General features: G+C 49.1%; 2 protein-coding genes across 3 annotated transcripts; one reads left to right on the top strand and one right to left on the bottom strand.

Moving 5' to 3' along the window:
* Positions 1-205: 205 nt before the first annotated feature.
* Nhp2 (NHP2 ribonucleoprotein) lies at positions 206-3662 on the top strand. Its single transcript, XM_034506413.2, has 4 exons — positions 206-436; positions 513-582; positions 2785-2890; positions 3302-3662. Exons 1-4 carry the CDS (start codon positions 277-279, stop codon positions 3425-3427), a joined length of 462 nt encoding a protein of 153 aa, XP_034362304.1. The 5' UTR covers positions 206-276; the 3' UTR covers positions 3428-3662.
* An 801-nt stretch (positions 3663-4463) lies between these two features.
* On the bottom strand, positions 4464-17212 carry Rmnd5b (required for meiotic nuclear division 5 homolog B). Of its 2 annotated transcripts, none has more exons than XM_034505131.2 (10): positions 16932-17212; positions 10922-11111; positions 9172-9317; positions 8906-9046; positions 7934-8034; positions 7667-7833; positions 6639-6804; positions 5247-5349; positions 4998-5152; positions 4464-4916 (listed from the first exon to the last, which is right to left on the bottom strand). In XM_034505131.2, the coding sequence occupies exons 2-10, from the start codon at positions 11058-11060 to the stop codon at positions 4853-4855; spliced, it is 1182 nt and encodes a 393-aa protein (XP_034361022.1). In that variant the 5' UTR covers positions 11061-11111; positions 16932-17212; the 3' UTR covers positions 4464-4852. The 2 variants fall into 2 exon arrangements, with proteins under 2 accessions (XP_034361022.1, XP_034361023.1); XM_034505132.2 differs by having other exon boundaries at positions 10922-11072; positions 16932-17120.
* Between the last annotated feature and the right edge of the window lie 1402 nt (positions 17213-18614).

Below are 18614 nucleotides of genomic sequence, written 5' to 3'. Positions count from 1 at the left end.
CCTCTCGACCCTCAAGCCCCGCCCTCCCCCCAGCCCCCCGCTGGAACCCTAGTTCTAAATTCTGTTTCGCCGTGGAAATCCAAATCCCGAGTTTAGATTGACCTTTAACCCCGCCCCTATATCAAAACCCCGCCCCCAGAGATCTACTTAGAGATTGGTCGGTGCAGAATACCTCGTTTCCCAATTGGTCACAAGGCCGCTTCATAACCCGGAAGTGATCTCGAAGGCGGCGGCCGCGTGGTTCCTCTATGCCCGTACTGAGTTGTAGTTGCTAAGATGACCAAAATAAAGGCTGTTCCGGAGGAGTCTGAGGCGCAGGCGGAGGGCTGCAGCGAGGAGCGCACGTACGAAGAGCTGCTGGTCAACCTGAACCCCATCGCGCAGCCCCTGGCTTCCCGCCGCCTGACGCGCAAGCTCTACAAGTGCATCAAGAAGGGTGAGGCGGGCGGGCGCCGGGCGGGCGGGTTGGGCGGACCGGGGTCGACGAAGCTCATTCTTCTCTCTCTTTGTAGCTGTGAAGCAGAAGCAGATTCGTCGCGGGGTGAAGGAAGTTCAGAAATTTGTCAACAAGGGCGAGAAAGGGTAAGAACCAGTCTTTCGCTGGTTTTTAAGTTTTGTGCGGTTTTTTTTTTTTTTTCTTTCAGTGCCGGGGATCGAATCTAGGGTCTTGTGCATGGTAGACAAGAACTATGCCACTGAGTTTGGGTTTTTAATTGGTTAAGAAGAAATTCCACCTCCTCAATAAAGGTGAAGTTGACTGACCAGTCAAACAGTCAACTCCCTTCACTACCAGTAAATGGAGCTTCCAGTAAATGACAGGGAGGAGACTAGAAATCTGGCCCGTGTAAACTAGAGCCATGTTTGTTCACTCTGTAGAATGGCACTACTTTTTCAGGCTGTAGGCAATGTCCTGTATGTAGAGACACATTTTCCCAAGTAGGCCAGAGGAGAATGAGGGCTAGCTTCGGAAACATAGCTAGTTTAAGGCCAGCGTGAGCTATGAAAAGGTCTCAAAATAAACTTCCAAAAGGATAGAATGATAGGCCAAGAGTAGTGAGTTAGGCCTTTGATCCTAACAAAGGCAGAGCTCTCCGAGCTCCAGGACAGCCAAGACTATGTATAGAAACCGTGCCTCAAAACAGAGGAAGACAATGAGTGAACGTTAACTGGCGGGTGGTGGAATCCTGAGAAGAGTCGGCTCTTGGGCAGGGCACTATACTGGTCACATAATGTATGGTGCTATACCTTTTAAGTGTATGAATGTTTTGCCTGCATGTATATGTTGGTTCATCACTGATGTCCTTGGAAGCCAGAAGGCAAGGTATAAGATCTCCTTGGACTGGAGTCACAGATGTGCGTCGCCATGTGCCACCTTTCCAGCCCTCGTGGGCTTTCTAAGGGATAGTAGGTTTAGTGTTGTCAGAACAGAGTGAAAGCTTTTTTTTTTCTCTCTCTCTCTTTTTTTTTTTTTTTTTTTTGGTTTTTCGAGACAGGGTTTCTCTGTGTAGCCCTGGCTGTCCTGGCACTCACTCTGTAGACCAGGCTGGCCTCGAACTCAGAAATCCGCCTGCCTCTGCCTCCCAAGTGCTGGGATTAAAGGCGTGCACCACCACTGCTGGCAGAGTGAAAGCTGAGGAGTGACACTGAGGGAAGAATTAGGAGGGGCAAGTCAGACTTAGGAAGCTGTTGTGGCCTAAGTCAGGTGATGGGCAGGAGCTACGGCTGATGGATTTGAGTGGACGGTGACACATGACTTTACATGTTAGTTTGGGCTGTAGTCTGTGACTGTAGACAGACAGTGGAGGAAAACCAGGTTTTTAAGTGTGGTTTTTAGATACCTTTTAAGTATTTCAAATGGTTATTACATGTGCTTGCATGTGTATGCACACATATGCACTCTGGTGAGAGTTGATTTTCTTCTACCATTTGGGTTCCAGGGAGGTGGTCAGGCTTGGCAGTGAGTGTCTCTACCCTCTGGCATCCTGAGTTGACATGGAAATGCCCTGGATATGCTCAGCTTAACTGTCCTACAGGCAGATAGGTGGTTGTTTTGGTAGAGCATATGGGGACTGTAGCTTCAGGTGACACCTGGCACCATGAATAAGTCAGGAAAGCAAGGAGAAGGAACCACAAGGAAGGACAGCAAAGGAGCAGTCAGAGAGGACCAGCCCTGTGCCAATGGAAATGGAGTATGGAAACAGATTTTGTCTCCACCCTTAGAGAACATTCTTCCTTCTGGGTGGATCTTCAGGACTTCTGGGTCTGGTCCACTGATAGCTCACAACCATGGTTGAGGACTCTGGCAAGCTCTCTCTTGGGACAGATAGAGCCTGTGTGTTACTCAAACACTTAGGTGTGATCCCTGCCAATCTCTCAGCTTTCTTCTCTGACCCCCTCCTAGTATATGCTGCAAAAGGCAATCGGCACTGAGTCCCTTGGCCTTATTCTGTCCCCACACCTGCCATTCTGTGATCCTCCACATGGCACTCAAGTTCAAGGGTCATCTCCTGGTTGGAACATTACTGACTGTAAGGAGAGCTGAGTTCCTGTTTCTTGGCATTTCTCCCATACCTCATCCCATACCTCTAGTCACATTTGGTGGCATTTAATTTACATGCTATCAAGTAGAGATCATGACCCCAGAAAAATGCATTTGCCAGACATGGCCGTGTGAGGGTCCTTGGGTGGGGTGGGGCATCTTATTCATCTCTGTGCCCTCACAGTCAGGCTGGAAGGGAAAGAGAGGGAGCAAAGTAGAACTGATGGTGGTTTCTCTCGTTGCAGGATCATGATTTTGGCAGGAGACACATTGCCGATTGAGGTGTACTGCCATCTTCCAGTTCTGTGCGAAGACCAGAACTTGCCCTACGTCTATATCCCCTCTAAGACGGTAAGGGACTCATGCCCACCCTGCCCCACTCTCATCTTGGCCCTAGGGAGGCTATTTGAGGAAGTTTCTCAAGTGTTGGAATTCTCGGCTGGGACTAAAGTGCATAGCACATGGCTGGTAGGCTGCCTTCCTGTAAGAGGGGAATCTTCTGAATTCTAAGAATATTTGAACAGATGTAAAAGGTGTCAGAGACTGATATAACAGAGGCCCTGTCCTGCTTACAGGGATACTCTTGTAGGCCATGTGGAAATATTCAATATTGGCTTGGAGAACCATGGCTTGAGAGCTTAGTTTAAGTGATGGCAAACATCTGAAATATTTTTAAATGTAATGTTTACCAATGGGACATGGCTGTGGGCCAGGTTAGGCTATGACCCCTATTCCCAACAGCTTTTCTTCTCTTCTGTGTAGGACTTGGGTGCAGCCACTGGCTCCAAGCGTCCCACTTGTGTGATCATGGTGAAGCCCCATGAAGAATATCAGGAGGCCTATGATAAGTGCCTGGAAGAGGTGCAGGCACTGCCTGCACCTCTGTGAGAGACTTGGGCTGCAACCCAGTCCCTGTTCCAAGAGATACTGGGCTGGCTGCAGGCGGCTGCCCACCCTAACAGCATCTCCCCGATTTCTTGATGTGTGAGTCTCCCCAGGCAGCTCCAGCAGCTGTTCTTGGAGGTGGAGCCAGCATCTTTGCCACCATTGCCATCTCCTGTTGAGCTTTGCTGAAGACAGTTCCAAGAATATGGCATAAAAGTAAATGCTAAGGCAAAATGTGGCAAGTGTGTGGGTGTTTTTTAAACTCCAGCTGCTGGCAGAGCCAAGGAGTTGGCAGCAGGAGCGAAAGCAGCCTTTCAGCACAGCCTCGAGGGTGTACCTGGCAAATGTTCAGCATCGTCTCTACAGCCCACCTGTCTTCAGTTCCCACTCCAGGACAGCTGGGGTGAGGAGACATGGCAGCAGGGCCCAAACCCCACCCCACCCCTCCAAGAGCCTTACATACCAATAGAATTAGTTTGCCCATCCACATAGTACATTTTCAGTAAGAATATGAAGCTAGTTACACAACCCCAGGTCTTTGGAAGCTGGAGAGATGAACTCAACAGGTAAGAGCACTGGCTTCTCTTCCATAGTTCTTAACACATATGGTGAATCACAACTGTCTGTAATCTGAGTTGCGGAAATCTTTTGGCCTTTTAAGAGGGCACCAGGTGGCAGGCATACTTGTAAGAATATACCCCCACACATAAAAAACAAACTCCAAGTCCTCCCACTTGACAAGACTTAAAGCCCCACACCGAATTAGGATGCAGAGCAACCAAGTTGAAGTATCTTGGAATAATCAGGTAAATTTGGGCTTAGAGGTCTCAAACTGGTTGGAACTATAAGCTTTCACCGGAACAGAACAAACAGCTTACTAGTAAGGTCTTAATACCTGGGAAAACATTCTGCTAGCCTAGGGTTTCCCCAACCAGATGGCTATGGTTTGGTAGCTCCTGCCACCAGACCATGGCCAATTGCTTATATATGTAACAAGGCATGCAGTCGTTGGTCAGTGAAACTCGAGCCTAGCCAGCAATAAGGAGAAGGGTTATGAATATATTGCTCAAAGTTATAAAACAGCATTCAGTTCTAACGGGCTATTTACAGTAGAGAATGGGTAGATACAGTTGAGACTGTATGTAGGAGGAGGTGGGCCACATCTGGAGTAGAAAGATGTCTGCATTTGATGGCCAAGGCCTTTGCTGCTCCATCAGGGGCAAGTGTAAACAGAAAGACAGCAGGAACAGAGTAGCCATTCCCTTGAAGGTAAGGAGGCATAGACTGGTTCATGGCCTTCCCTGGCCTCTGCCTAGGCAGGTTGAGTCTCTTGGTAATAATGCTGGTCTGAGAGGCATCCAGTCTCCTGAAGCCAGTCCCTCCACAAAGGCCTACGGGTGATTACACCTTCTAGAATGTTCCATGGAATCAGAATATGATGCGTTTCCCATCTGCTGGATTCTGTTCCATGGGACAGTAGGGACACTTTAGCCTGCAAGAAAAGGCAAAAGCAAGAACATCTCAGAGCTGGCCAGGGAAGCCAGGCTGGGACAGAAGCAGGCAGGGGACTTACTTTCCTCCATTGATGAGTTTGTTGAGTGCATCTCGGGAGATGACATGACCACAGATGAGCTTGATAGGGGGGTTGGAATCTGAGGTCTGCTGTCGCAGGATAGGGCATGCAAACACAGAGTGATACCAGCACTTCATGCCCAGCTCAATCTCAATCTGGGGAAGCCAGCAAAAGGCTGAGTTACAGTTCTTATCTGAGCCGTGGGCCCCAGCCCCTGCTTCTGAGGGTACCTCCCCAGCCTGGTCTTACCGGCAACTCATCCTTGTGACTCCACACCCCAGTGCACTGCCTCTGTTCGATTACAGCTTTGATGTTCATCAGCACTGGCAAGGCCACACAGCCAGAAGCGAAGCTGAGGAACAGAACAGAGACTGAATCAGCTGGGATCACAGGGCCCAGCACACTGTCCCAGATGGGACTGGAGACAAAAGTTCCGAAGTGGTATGAAAGCAGATTAGTCCTTGAGAATTCCTTGTTTTTAATTTTTGTGTACAAATGTGTGCTTATGTATGTGAGTGGACTACATGCATGGCTGTGGAGTATGTCGAATCTCTTGGAACTAGCTAATGAGAGCCTCCATGTGAGTGCTAGGAACCAAACTCAGGCCCTTAGAGCAACAAGTGCCCTTAACCCGAGTCATCTCTGCTGCTCCTAAAAAGCCGCTAGCAATGTACATAGATAGGTATGTTCAACTCTTTGCTCTGGTGTACACCAAAATTTGAAAAACTCCAGTAAAGAAATCAGCAAGCAGATGAAGTGCTCCTGATGGAGACAGTGCTCAGTTGAAAGGGCCAGAGCCTGCTTGTAGTCTAACCAGCTCTATTACTGTGGTACAAAGTGAGACTGCCAGCAAAGACATCTATAAAAGCTATTTCACCGGGCAGTGGTGGCGCACGCCTTTAATCCCAGCACTTGGGAGGCAGAGGCAGGCGGATTTCTGAGTTCAAGGCCAGCCTGGTCACAGAGTGAACTCCAGGACAGCCAGGGCTACACAGAGAAACTCTATCTAGAAAAACCAAAAAATTTAAAAAAGCTCTATTTCAAGATGAGTGGGTAGCAGGGAACCTGTTGGCTGGAACCTCAGGTTGTGAGTACAGTACAGCCCTGCCCAATGGATCCTGCCTAGGGGCTATGGTGACCTGACTCTACAACAACAATGTAGGCAAGTACAGCCTGTTCTCTACACTGACAGCTGTCACCTATGGTGAAGTGACTTTCTGGGGCCAATCTAGGTGCTCTTTGTTCCTTTAAGAGCCTACAAGTTAGCTCGTGGGAAAGCTCCATCTTACCTGCTAAGCTGGAGTAAGAGGGTCTAGCCTAAGCTTGCTGTGAAGTGAGCAGAGACCATGTAGTGCAGAGGTTAAGCAGTAACTCAAGCACGCGGCTGTGGCTCAGCACTCCTTACTCTCACGCAGGGGAGTGATGTCTTAGTGAAGTTGTGAGAGGGTGGCTGCACGACTGAGAGTAGTGTAGTTTCCCAAGGGTACTGTGCAGGAGAGGTGGGCGCTGTCTAACTAAAAAGTGTCTATCTCAAGGAAAGATGGTGAGCCGGCTTAGGTCTGTGAAAGCACAGGGAAGGATCAGTACAATTGTCTCCCTCCCTGCCTTTCCCTTAGGCTGAGCTCAGGAGGCTGGTTGTACCTGACACTGAGTGGGGACTCCACTGAAAGCCCCAGGAGGGAGCATGCATCCCGAGTAAAGGTCTCACAGATCTCCGCCCAGTGGCTGTTGTCTAAGAGGTGGCAGTAGGGTGACTTCTCCAAGCCCAGCCGCAGGTACACCAGACTGCCCATCATCACCTGGATCTCTACAAGACAATGGGATGACAGTTCAGGGAAGGCAGAGCTCTGGGCCACACCTCAGGGAGCCACAGGACTGCAAAGTCCTCTGCTGTGCGAGGAGGGCACATCTACCTACATACAGGCTGCTGCCAACACGGAGGCAGGGAGGACCGTGAGACTTCCTGGGCTCCAGCTTTCTGACTACATCACAGGTATGTCTCTGCTTGGCACAGAAGGTCTCCATTCACCCCCAATTTTTTTGAGCCTGTATGTATCGATCTCTGTATGTAAAGCAGTATCGATAAAGTGAGGTTCAACCCCCCTTCCCCCAGTATCACACACACACAAAATACAAATAACTAGTATCACTGCTTGGTTTTATAATTTTTATTTTTTTAAATATTGTGGGCTGGAGAGATGGCTCAGAAGTTAAGAGCACTGGTCACTCTTCCAGAGGTCCTGAGTTCAATTCCCAGCAACCACATGGTGGCTCACAACCATCTGTAATAGGATCTGATGCCCTCTTCTGCAGGCATACATGTAGGTAGACGACCTGTATTTATTATGTATATATATACATAATAAATAAATCATACGTATTTCATCTTCTGGTCTTTAACTCTTGAGTCAGGTCTTGCTGTTGCCACGCTAGCCTACACTAGTATGACTAACATAAACTAGCTAGACTGAACTGTCTTCTGGCCTCAGCTGTGCCTTTGCTCTGGACTTCACTTCAGAGGCAAAAGACAGTCAAAGGTTTCTCAATTGTGGGAAGCCATCTTTCTGGTAACAGACCATTGGTGGATACAAAGACAGGCCACCTAACATGTCCAAAAACAGGCTGAAGCCTAGCCCCACCCCCCCACCCCCAGCACCCTGGGCACTTACCTCTCTGGTGTAGCCTAGCAAAAGGCTGGAAGTGCCGAGCATAGCTGAGAGCCTCCAGCTGTTTCTCCGGGCCTCCGGCTAGGAGGCGGATAAAGTGCAGCCGGTGCAGCTTGAACTCCAGGGAGCTGTTGAGCTCCAGCAGGCGCTGCCTGTGGGAAACAGCCCATCTGGGGAGAGACAACAGTGCAGTGCAATGGAATGAGTCAGGCATATCTAGGTTAGGTGACCATGGGCAAGCCCCACAGTGGGCACAGTGGGCACCCTTACTCTAGTGCAGGTCCTAGGTCTTGCTCGTGTAGAGCTTCCAAGATCCGATTCAACTCCAAGAAGGGCTGCTTGAAGTCCAGGTCCACATTCAGTGTCGATTCCTGGGAAAGATGCAAGGCAGTGTCCCCAAAATTCTTCCCATAATAAACTTCATCAGCCAAAGGTTGGCTGGAGAAAGGCAAGGACTTGTGGTGTGCCAGTAGCCAGAGCCCCTGCTGTTCACTTTCCGTCCGCAGAGGCTAAGCATCATCACTGCAGCCACCTGTGACAGCAGAGAGTCCCTAGGCCAGGCACTCAATGGCCTAGTGAGAAAATTACTTTTTAATTCACCTAATTACATTAAGGCAGACTCCTAGTAACCCACTATTTGCCATTTTGCTAACCCCCTAAATACAAAAGGAGAGCAAGCTTTGGCTCCAGCAGGCAACAGACTCTTAACTAGAAATCAGTAACTTTGTTTTTTATCAGAAACACTGAGAACTATCTCCTACTTTGTAGTAGGGGGATCAAGTTTCTTTGTAAAATAGAATGTCAGTGAGTAGGCCTGCAGGAGGCCCAGGCACAGCTGCAATCCCAGAGCTTGAGAGGGAAAAGGAAGACTGTTTGGAGGCCAGACTGGTCTACACAGCCAGACCTTATCTCAGAATCACAAGAAACAGGATGTGGTCCCAGCACTTGAGAGGCAGGAGGAGCTCTGAGTTTGAGAGCAGCCTGGCCTACACAGCGAATTCCAAAACAAAAATAGTCAAGAACTTTTGTTTTGTTCAAAACTTTGTTTTGTTCAGTTAAGGACTGGCTGAAACACTAGCAGGTGAATGCAGTGAGCTGGGCATGGTGGTGTGCCACACCCTAATCCCAGAATTTAGGAGACTGAGGAAGGAGGATAACAATGAGGTTAGCCTGGGTTACATAAGCAAGACCATCATAAACAGCAAGAGATAGGTGCCCTCTTGCTCTCAAGGCCAACATTACCTGGCACAGCTCCTCAGCTACACTGAGCATGCCCTGCTGGTACAGGTGCTCCACAATGGCCATCTGCAGGATCTGCTGCTGCTTCTCACGTGAGTCCCACACAGCATCTGAGACCACGCCGCAGATCTCAGAGTCAAAGTTCTGACAGAGGAGAGACAGGTTTGTGACTTAGGCACTCATGTGTGTTCCTGCCCAACCAGTGTGCATTAGCTCTGAGGTGTTCCCACTCCTACAACACCTAGAGCCTGGGCCACTCACACACTCACCCTGTCAATGGCTTTGCCCACTCGGGAGACGCTGCTATGAATGTCCTTGTGGTCGGAAGCCAGTTTCTGGACTGTGTCTTTGATCTTTCGACAACACTGGGACATCACAAGGGAGAGTGTGGCTGAGAGAGGGGTTCCCTGGAGAGCTGTGGAGATAAAAGACTGTGTCAGGAGCAGGAGGCAGATCCTGGGCAGCTCTGCAGCAGCCTTTCTGCTTCCTACTATGTGCCAGTGTGGTGATCCAGGGGACAGCCCTGCACGCCAGAATTAGACACCTGCTTCCAGTCTGGGTCCGGCTGCTTATTTTTTTAATCTCACTGTGTAGCCCTGGCTGCTCTGGAATTCACTATATGGACCAGGCTAGCCTCTAACTCATAGAGATCCTCCTGCCTCTGACTCAGGCATGTTGGGATTACCAGCTTCCTGGTACTTAGATGCCAGAGACTTGGAAATTACAATGTTGAACAAGCCACTACATTTGTTTACTTATTTTTAAGATTTTTAACAACTGCCGGGTGTGGTAGCATACACCTTTAATCATAGCCCTTGGGAGGCTGAGGCAAGTGGATCTCCGAGTTCTAGGCTGGCCTCGTCTACATAGTGAGTTCCGTGACAGCCAGAGCTATGTAGAAAGACCCTATCTCAAACAAACAAGAAGATATCTTTAGTTAGTTGCATAGGGGTTGGGGGATGAAGCATGATACATATATGTTCCATGATGTATACTGGAGGTGAGAAGACACCTTCCATGAGTTTCTCTCCTTCCACCATGTGGGTCCCAGGGAGTCAGGTCATCAGGCTTATCAGCAGGTGCCTTGTATATGGTGAGCCATCTCTCTAGGCCACAAGCTAGGACCTTGGTGACTTCATTTTCTCAGCTGTAAAAGTCCAGGTTGCTGTGAATGATGACTTGGCACCTATGTGCCTTCATTTATCTTGTGTACTGGCTGTACTGCAGGCTTTCCTGTGAACTGGAAGATTAAACTCAAAGGTTACCCTGACCCAGCAATTCCACTTCTAGGAGAAATGGAAACACAGAAAGCCATGTGTGGAACTCTTCCTAGCATTCTTCAGGATAGCATAGAAATAGAAACAAACCAATTTTCATCCACTGATGGGTACAGAATCCCATACATGCATACAACAGGCTATCAGTCAGCCATAGCAGGTATGATGTGCTGGTATATGTTACATACAACAGGCTATCAGTCAGCCACAGCAGGTATGATGTGCTGATACATGTTACATACAACAGGCTATCAGTCAGCCACAGCAGGTATGATGTGCTGATACATGTTACATACAACAGGCTATCAGTCAGCCACAGCAGGTATGATGTGCTGATACATGTTACATACAACAGGCTATCAGTCAGCCACAGCAGGTATGATGTGCTGATACATGTTACATACAACAGGCTATCAGTCAGCCACAGCAGGTATGATGTGCTGGTACATGTTACATACAACAGGCTATCAGTCAGCCACAGCAGGTATGATGTGCTGGTACATGTTACAATAGAAATAAGCCCTGGGAGCATCCCCCACCCCCCAAAAAAAATACATAAAAGTTAACTGAAAACAAACTGGCAATGTTAGTTATTTCAAGTAAATTAATAATTTCTGTCAGGTTTTCTGAAGGAACGAGGGCTTCCTTTACTACCTTCAAGGAAGCCTAGGGATGAATGTCCAAGACCTTACCCCTCAGTCAGTAGCCTGTGGTTACATGGTCCCTGGGGATGGTCACCCACCTGCACTGGCCAGCTCGGCTCTCAGCTGGCCCACGTAGTGCAGCAGCTCCTCCAGGCTCTGCTCGCAATGTTGCCCATAGGTCAGGAACTTGTGCAGGACCTTGTCGAGCTCCCTCTCCACACACGCACACTGCTCCATGTCGGCCTCTGCCTAGTGATGTCAGCTGGGTCAGAGCAGCGTGGGTCTTGGCTGGGGAGGGGTAGGGTGTTACACTTCCTATACCATTTCTTCAGATCCCTCACCCCTCCTGAATAATAATAAATCAGTCCCCGAAAACAAGGAAGAGTTGTTTTGTGTTGTGGTCACGCATCCCTTGTCAGCTGTAATACTGTCAGCTGGGTGTGGTGATGCATGCCTTTGATCCCAGCAGAGGCTGGTGGATCTCTGTTGAGTTCAAGGCTAGCCTAGCCTACAAAATGAGTTCAAGGACAGGGCTGTTACACAGAGAAACCCTCTCTTGGAAAACAAAAACAAAACAAAATTACTGTCTCAAACTTTTTGCTCTGTTATCTTTGTAATACTTATGTGTGTGTGGGGGGTACCAAAGGAAGTCAGAAGCGAACTTCTGATCCACAGGCAGTGGTGGTCTCAAATCTCCTCCCCCTCTCCTGGAGCTGGAAAGCTGCTCCATATGGGAGCTGGGAACCAACTGGTCCTCGAGAGTAGCAAGAACTCGTGACTACTAAGCCATCTCTCCAGCCTCCCTTTCTAATGCACAGAGCCACCTGGAGTATCATCCCCAAGAATGCTGTCTCCTTCTTTTCAGATTGGGCCTTTCACTTCACTGGTCTGAACTGGGTTAGGCTGGCTGGCCACTGAGCACCAGAGAGCCTCTCGGCTCCAGCTCCCTAATACTGAAATTACAAGTATGAATCACCACACCCAGCATTTCTTAAATTTCTTTATTATTTTATGTGTGTAGGTGTTTTGCTTCATGTACATATGTATACCATGTATGTGAAATACCTGCAGAAGCCAGAAGAGGGTACTGGATCCCTTTACAGGTAGTTCTGAGCCACCTGGTGGATTGGAAAAATCAATCCTGGGCCTTCTAAGTGCACCTGAGCCATTGCTCCAGTCTCAACAACTTGAATTGAATTTTTTTTTATAGGATTCTGGGTATCATATTCAGGTCCCACAGGCCACCCACTTCAGAGACTGAGCCTGTGACAAACCCCCAGTTCCTTTCTTACTCGGAAGCCTGGGCCTCACAGGATCCTCAGCAGGCTGCATGTCAGAACGGCCAAGGCTCACACTGCATGTATTTTTATATATTCACTACAACTACCTTCCCTTTCAGTTAGTGGAACTGGTTTTTCATGTACTGCAGGGAGATAAGCTGTGAAAGCAGGATGGGTGTTCATTTCTAGTACAGTTTCGGGAATAACTGCCTGTGGTGGGGGCTGCTTGTCCTCCCCAGCTGTCTGCCTTCTGACAGCTCCTCGGATGTGGCTAGCCAGAACCCTTGCTCTCAGTTCCAGGCCCTGGAGTGGGATGTGTTGAGTCCTCTCCATGGTTGAGTCCTCCAGCCCAACCCCCCTGTTGTTACAGGCAGTTAGCCTTAGCCTGACCTACCTGCTGTCCTCCACTCTCCCTCTGCACTCTTAGTTCTGATCACCAAGTGACCACCTCGGGGCCTGCCTCCCCACTGCACCAGATGCTCTCTGGCTCAGTTATGCCATGGAGGGTGTATATGGTAGTTATGTATGATGTGTATGCATGTATGTATGTGTCTGAGTATAGGCACATATGTGCATACCACAGTGTGAGCACAGAGGTCAGAGGCCAGCCTCGGTGTCAGTCCTCACCTTCTGTCTTGTTTGAACAGGGTCTCTTTGTTGTTCACTACTGCATATTCCAGGCTACCCTGGGCTTGGGAGCTTCCAGTAGTTGTCCTGACTCTGCCTCCCATCTCACCAGAAGAACTGAACGCTGGGATTAGCTGTCCTCTACCATACATGGTTTTATGTAAGTTCTGGAAATTCAAACTCAGATCCTTGTGCTTGTATAGCAAGCAACACTGAGCCAGCAACCCAGCCTAAAGTTAACACCTATTCCACCTCTTGCTCACTTCCGGCTCCCTCCACTCTACTCTGCTGCCCCTTTTTGAGCCTGCAACATGGAGTACACGATAATCCGATAATCCTCAGAATGCCAGCAACAGAGGAGCTCTTCTGCACACACACAGGACTAGAAATAGTGACATCACAAGAAGCCAGTGTCCATGGTGACCCTGGGATCTTCCCACTCTCTGTACTCTCCTAGTCCCACAGGCACCACCCATCTTGGCTTTCCCAGCTCAGTTCTACAGTCATTGTCTCCCTCCCAGACGGGGACAAATGACAGGGAAGTAGTGCTGGGCCCTGGCTGACACCATCTTACAAACTAAAATTTGTGATCACACTGTCCAGAGAAATCACACCCCCAAAGTCAGACTCTACAGCTATAATAAAATGTAACAGGGACTCCCATTTAAAATGATATAGTAATTTTGCTCGGTAATAACTAACATTCCCCAGAGGCTCGTTCACTAGGCTCTGCTCCAGTGACTTCACCCATTAAATCATTCACTTCTCACAACACTATGAGGTACGTATGGTTATTAGACCCACTTTGCAGCTGAGAAAATGAGACAGGGAAAGATAAAATAAACACCCCAAGGCCACTCAGCGGGGGAGTAGAGGAGTGAGGACTGAAGGAAGCCTGCTGTCTGGCTCTAGGCTGAGAGGCCCTCTCCTTAAGTACTTTGCACAAGACCAACAGAGCTGGTCACTGTCCCAGCCAGAAAAGACAGCTGTGTGTGAGTACCACTGGGATGAACTCATAGGGTCTCTCACTTATGACAACAGGAAGTTAACTGGAGCAAGCACAAACCACCAGCTGGGGAAGATGGCAAGAAAAATATGACTGTCAAGAGAGTCTGGATAAACAGAGCCACAGTTTATCAAAGATTAACATGGCTCAAGGACAGAATCTCATTGTGGTTAAAATGCCCAGCTTTGTCAGATACCAACTGATACCAGGACCATCAGAGGGAGGCCTTGAAACTTATCAAAAAAGTTGAGGATGATCCAGGCCAATGGCTCCATGGGTAACATGCTTGCCATCCAGCCTGGTGACCTGAATATGATCCTGGGTACCACGTGGGAACTACAAGTGGAGGGAGGGAGGACTGCACAAAGCTGCCTGACTGCTCAATGCATCCACGGCAGTCAGGCCCACTCCCAATACCTAAATACATCATTTTTAAAGCTGAGGAAAGCCAGGTGTGGTGGTGCATACCTTTAAGTTTAGTGATTGGGAGGAAGAAGCAGACCAACCACTTTTAGTTCCTGGCTAGCCTGGACTACATAGTAAGAAACTGTATCCTGTTCCCCTCCCCACCCCCAAAAATACAAGCTGAGGAATGGGGCCGAGAAGATGGCTGCATTGGTAAAATGCTTTCCATAGAAGGACCTGAGCTTTATCCCCAGTGCCCACAAAAAGAAGCCAGGCGTGGAATCCTCGAATTAGGGAGTTAGAGATAGGCCAGCCAACCTAGCTCACTCATTGAGCTACAGGTTCAGTGAGAGACCCTGCTTCACAGCACAAGGAACACACATCTGGCCTGGCAGTGGTGACACACGCCTTTAATCCCAGCACTTGGGAGGCAGAGGCAGGCGGATTTCTGAGTTCGAGGCCAGCCTGGTCTACAGAGTGAATTCCAGGACAGCCAGGGCTACACAGAGAAACCCTGTCTCGAAAAACAAGACAAAACAAAAATAAAGTTATTAAAAAATATGTATTTGTTTTCTTGATTTGGGCAGAAGTGGGCACACATGCCATGATCAGACAACCCTGTGCAGTCCGTTCTCTCCACCTTCACCTGGGCTCCAGGGATTGAACTCAGGTCACCAGGACTATGTAGCAATTATCTGTCACACTGAGACAGAACTCACTCTGTAGACCAGGCTGTCCTCGAACTCAGAAATCTGCTTGCCTCTGCCTCCCAAGTGCTGGGATTAAAGGCGTGCGCCACCACTGCCCGGCATACACTGAGACATCTTGATGACATCTTGATGATCCTTTCTAGTTGTTTTGAAACAGGGTCTCGTATAGTTCACGCTGGCCTCAATGCCAAGCATGCACTCCCCCAGAAGCCCCCACCCCGACTAAGCTGCACCCTAGTGCCAAGTGCACTTGCTTGTTTGTTTTCAGATCTTTCTCTCTCTGTAGACCAGGCTGGCCTGGAACTCAGAGATCCGTCTGCCCCTGCCTCCTGCGTGCTGGGATTAAAGCCGAGCACCCCCACCGCCCTGTTCTAACCTCAGCTTTTTGTGTTAAGTCAAGATCTCTCTAAAATGACCAGACTGACCTTGAACTTGGAATCCTCTTGCATTAGCCTTCCAAGTAGTTGGAATTACGTGTCATCAGGAAGGCATTAACTTTTAATCAATTTATTGATTTTTCAGGGCCAAGCCCCCACATATGCTGGACAAGTGCTAAGCCACTGAGCTCCGGCCAGAGCCCTTGCTTTTCACTTTTTTATTTCGTTACACTCACTTCACAAGAACCCTCTTCACACTTCTGCCAACTGAAGTTAGCCTCTGGCTCCCAAAAGGTCACCAATTAACCTCTCTCTGAAATCCAGGCTGACCTTGAATTTACAAAGATCCATCTGCTAGACTAAAGACATTTGATACATCACCTTCTGACATGGGTTTCTGGGCTCTAACTCAGGCCTCTCTACTCATGAATCAGTCTCCCCTGTGCAGCCTTCTTTTTTGCATCACAAAGCTGATGTGTCAGTTCCATACACTTCCGAATCCTCCTGACTGCTTCTTCAGATGTGTCTCCCCAACTGGACTACCAGTTAAGCAAAGCCTGGAGACTGATTTCATCCTCCCCCTCCCTGCAGGGCCTAGTCCATCACTGGGCCAAGTAAGCCTAACTGACTAAACAGTACCTCCACTTCCTAGCCTTTGGCTAAGAAGGCCTGAATTAAAAGCTCCCAGTGGGTACAAAGAGATAGGAAGGAAATGTTAAGACTTCACACTACTGGGACTGGAGAGATGGCTCAGTGTTTAAGGAACACTTGCTGCTCTTGCAAATAACCCAGGTTCTGTTCTCAGCATCCACATGGCAGCTACAACCTCCTATAACTACAGTTCTAGAGACCCTCAAGCGCTCTCCATCCACTACATCTTGTGGTACAGACACACATGAAGGCAAAAGGTCCCCATACACCTAAAAATAAGAAGTTTTAAAAAAATCTGTTGGGTATGGTGACTCACACTTTTAATCCCAGGACTCAGGAGGCAGAGGCAGGCAGATCTCCATGAGTTCAGGCCAGCCTGGTCTACACAGTGAATTCCAGGACAGCCAAGGCTATGTAGAGAAATGCTGTCGTCGTCATCATCAAAGAAAATAAATAAATCTGAGGTTGGGTATGGTGGTGCATGATTTTAATCCCCCCAGCACATGAGAGGCAGAGGCAGATGAATCTTTGTGAGTTCAAGGCTAGCCTGGCCGAAAGAGACCCTGTCTCAAAGACAACACAACAAACAACAGAAAGGAAAACAAAAGTTCTATCCAAACAAACTCCCTTGTTATCCTCATCCCAACGACTCTTCCCATCGCTTGCCATGCTCTACCACCACCGTCCTTTCTGTTCCAGGATACATCCGGTTGATTTATGCCTCTCTCCTCTCCCCGGAACACTCTCTCACATCTTCCCATAGCTGGCTCCTTATTTAGGTCTCTACACAAGTGTCATCTTTTCAAACCACATCTAATGCCCTGTATCTTACCCTCAAATAAATCATATCCCTATAAATATTAGGAAGTTTCACACTGTCACTTCTTCACCTAAAAGTGAAAGGACAGGAAAGCCCACCATTTACCCTAGGGGTATGCCTCGACCCGGACTTCACCCGCATTATAGTGCAAAAGACTGGCAAACTCCTACTTATCCTCCCAGAGACCCTCCTGCAGTGCCCTGTCCGGACCCCACCGCCCACAGCTGGTTACCTCTGACCCAGTCAGGTGCACTAGTGCGGGACGTCTGAGTCCGGGCGTCTCCACCAGCCCTTGGAGGGTGTGGCCGACGACTGCTCCAGGCTTTGGTCGGGGCGCCCCGCACCCCGGGACCCGGGACCCGGAGCCCGCAGGCTGTCACCTAGTCTTGCAGCACAGCCGGCTTCCGGCGCCGCTGTCATCGGAACCGGAAGGCGCGGCGGTTGCCCCTCGGGTGGGTCCGGGCTCGCCCATGCGCGGTGTCGCGGAGCGTGGGGAGACCGTCTGTCTCGCCCGCGGCTTTGCAAGGAATGCCGAATGAATCGCTCGCCGGGGTTAGGCGGCAGTCGGCGCCTGCGCAGTGCCGGGACGCCCCGTCCCGGCCACCCGGAGCAAACGTCGGTTTCCGTGGGTCAGAACCACCGGAGGGTTGTCGCGAGTTTCTACCGGAAGTATTAGCTGGCGCACCTGCATAATTCGAGCCCTCAACCACAATTCTTAGGTCTTAAATGTCCAGGCTGTGCTAGGGGAAGCTGAGGCAGGATGAGCGCGGAGAATTCTAAGCCAGTCTAGACTACAAAGCGACACTCTGGTTCAGAAAACAAACAAAGCTGAGTATTGTGGTCCCCGCTTATAATCTTATAATTATAGGAAGATCAGACGTCCAGGGATACAAAGTGAGTTAGGTCAGCCTGTGCTACGACAGGGAGAGGGAGAGATTAGCTGTGTAAAGTGCATGAAAGTTCCTTGGTCCACCCTCAGCACCCGACAAATAAAATTTTTAGAAGTCTATTATATGTATATGGTCCAATAATTATTTCCTGTGATGCTTTTTGAACTAGCAAATGATGTTTACAGGAAGAGTCCTGAGGCAACGGGAAAAATGCTTGCAAAGCAAGTGTGAGGGTCTGAGTTAAGATCCCAGATACTGTCAGAAAGCTGCCTCACGCCTACTGGCGCAGGCCTGTAACTGCAGCACTGGGGTTAACAGAAACTTAAGGATTCCTGTTCTTGCCTGCCCGCTAATGTGGCTAAAAAGCAGAGCTCTAAGGTTCAAGAGAATAAAGTGGTGATGGAGCGAGACGCCCAATCCTACTCTGGCCTTCACACATTTGTACAGATAACCGCCCCCACATTCACATCACACATAAACAATTTTAAGAGTTCTGTTTTTGTCCATACGGGGTCAAACCCTATGCATCCACAGCCCCCGGCCCGGCTACTCTCTGTGAATAGCAACTCTTTAGGGGTTGTATGTCTGCCCTAACTAAAAAAGGTGAAGGAGCCGGATGTAATGGCACACACTTTTAATTCCAGCACTGGGGAGGCAAAGGCGGGCAGATCTGAGTTTGAGGCCAGGAAAGAGAGAAAGAAAGAATGAAAGAAAGAAAAGAAGAAAGGAAGAAAGGCATGCGCAGGGGTCGGGTAGGGCGAGGGGGAGACGAAGGTCCAAAAGGAGAGGAGGTGCTGATTCCCCAAACTAGAAAGGACTAAAAAAATTTTTTTCTTTTGATCTTTTGAGAAAGGGTCTTCGGTAGCCCAGACTGGCCTTGAATTCGTCATGGAGAAACATCTTTCCACTTTCTGTGTGCTGGGATTACAGGTGTGTGCACCACCACCACTTGGGGTCCTCCTTGCGATCCCCCCCCCCCCCCCCGGTTTTTTCCCTTTCTTTCTTTTTCTGGTTTTTCGAGACAG

The sequence above is a fragment of the Arvicanthis niloticus genome, chromosome 6 (genome assembly GCF_011762505.2).
Source record: "Arvicanthis niloticus isolate mArvNil1 chromosome 6, mArvNil1.pat.X, whole genome shotgun sequence".
NCBI classification, from domain to species: domain Eukaryota; kingdom Metazoa; phylum Chordata; class Mammalia; order Rodentia; family Muridae; genus Arvicanthis; species Arvicanthis niloticus.
The sequence above is the reverse complement of the archived record's forward strand: the minus strand, read 5'-3'. Positions and strand labels throughout refer to the sequence as shown.

What these genes read in the sequence shown, in the direction of transcription:
- Nhp2 (XM_034506413.2), top strand. Translation starts at nt 277, where the DNA reads ATGACCAAAATAAAGGCTGTTCCGGAGGAGTCTGAGGCGCAGGCGGAG. An exon ending in CTACAAGTGCATCAAGAAGG is followed by an intron (nt 437 to 512) that starts GTGAGGCGGGCG and finishes CTCTCTTTGTAG; the next exon opens with CTGTGAAGCAGAAGCAGATT. An exon ending in GTCAACAAGGGCGAGAAAGG is followed by an intron (nt 583 to 2,784) that starts GTAAGAACCAGT and finishes CTCTCGTTGCAG; the next exon opens with GATCATGATTTTGGCAGGAG.
- Rmnd5b (XM_034505131.2), bottom strand. Translation starts at nt 11,060, where the DNA reads ATGGAGCAGTGTGCGTGTGTGGAGAGGGAGCTCGACAAGGTCCTGCAC. An exon ending in TGCTAGGCTACACCAGAGAG is followed by an intron (nt 6,805 to 7,666) that starts GTAAGTGCCCAG and finishes ATTGTCTTGTAG; the next exon opens with AGATCCAGGTGATGATGGGC. An exon ending in GAGTCCCCACTCAGTGTCAG is followed by an intron (nt 5,350 to 6,638) that starts GTACAACCAGCC and finishes TCTGTTCCTCAG; the next exon opens with CTTCGCTTCTGGCTGTGTGG.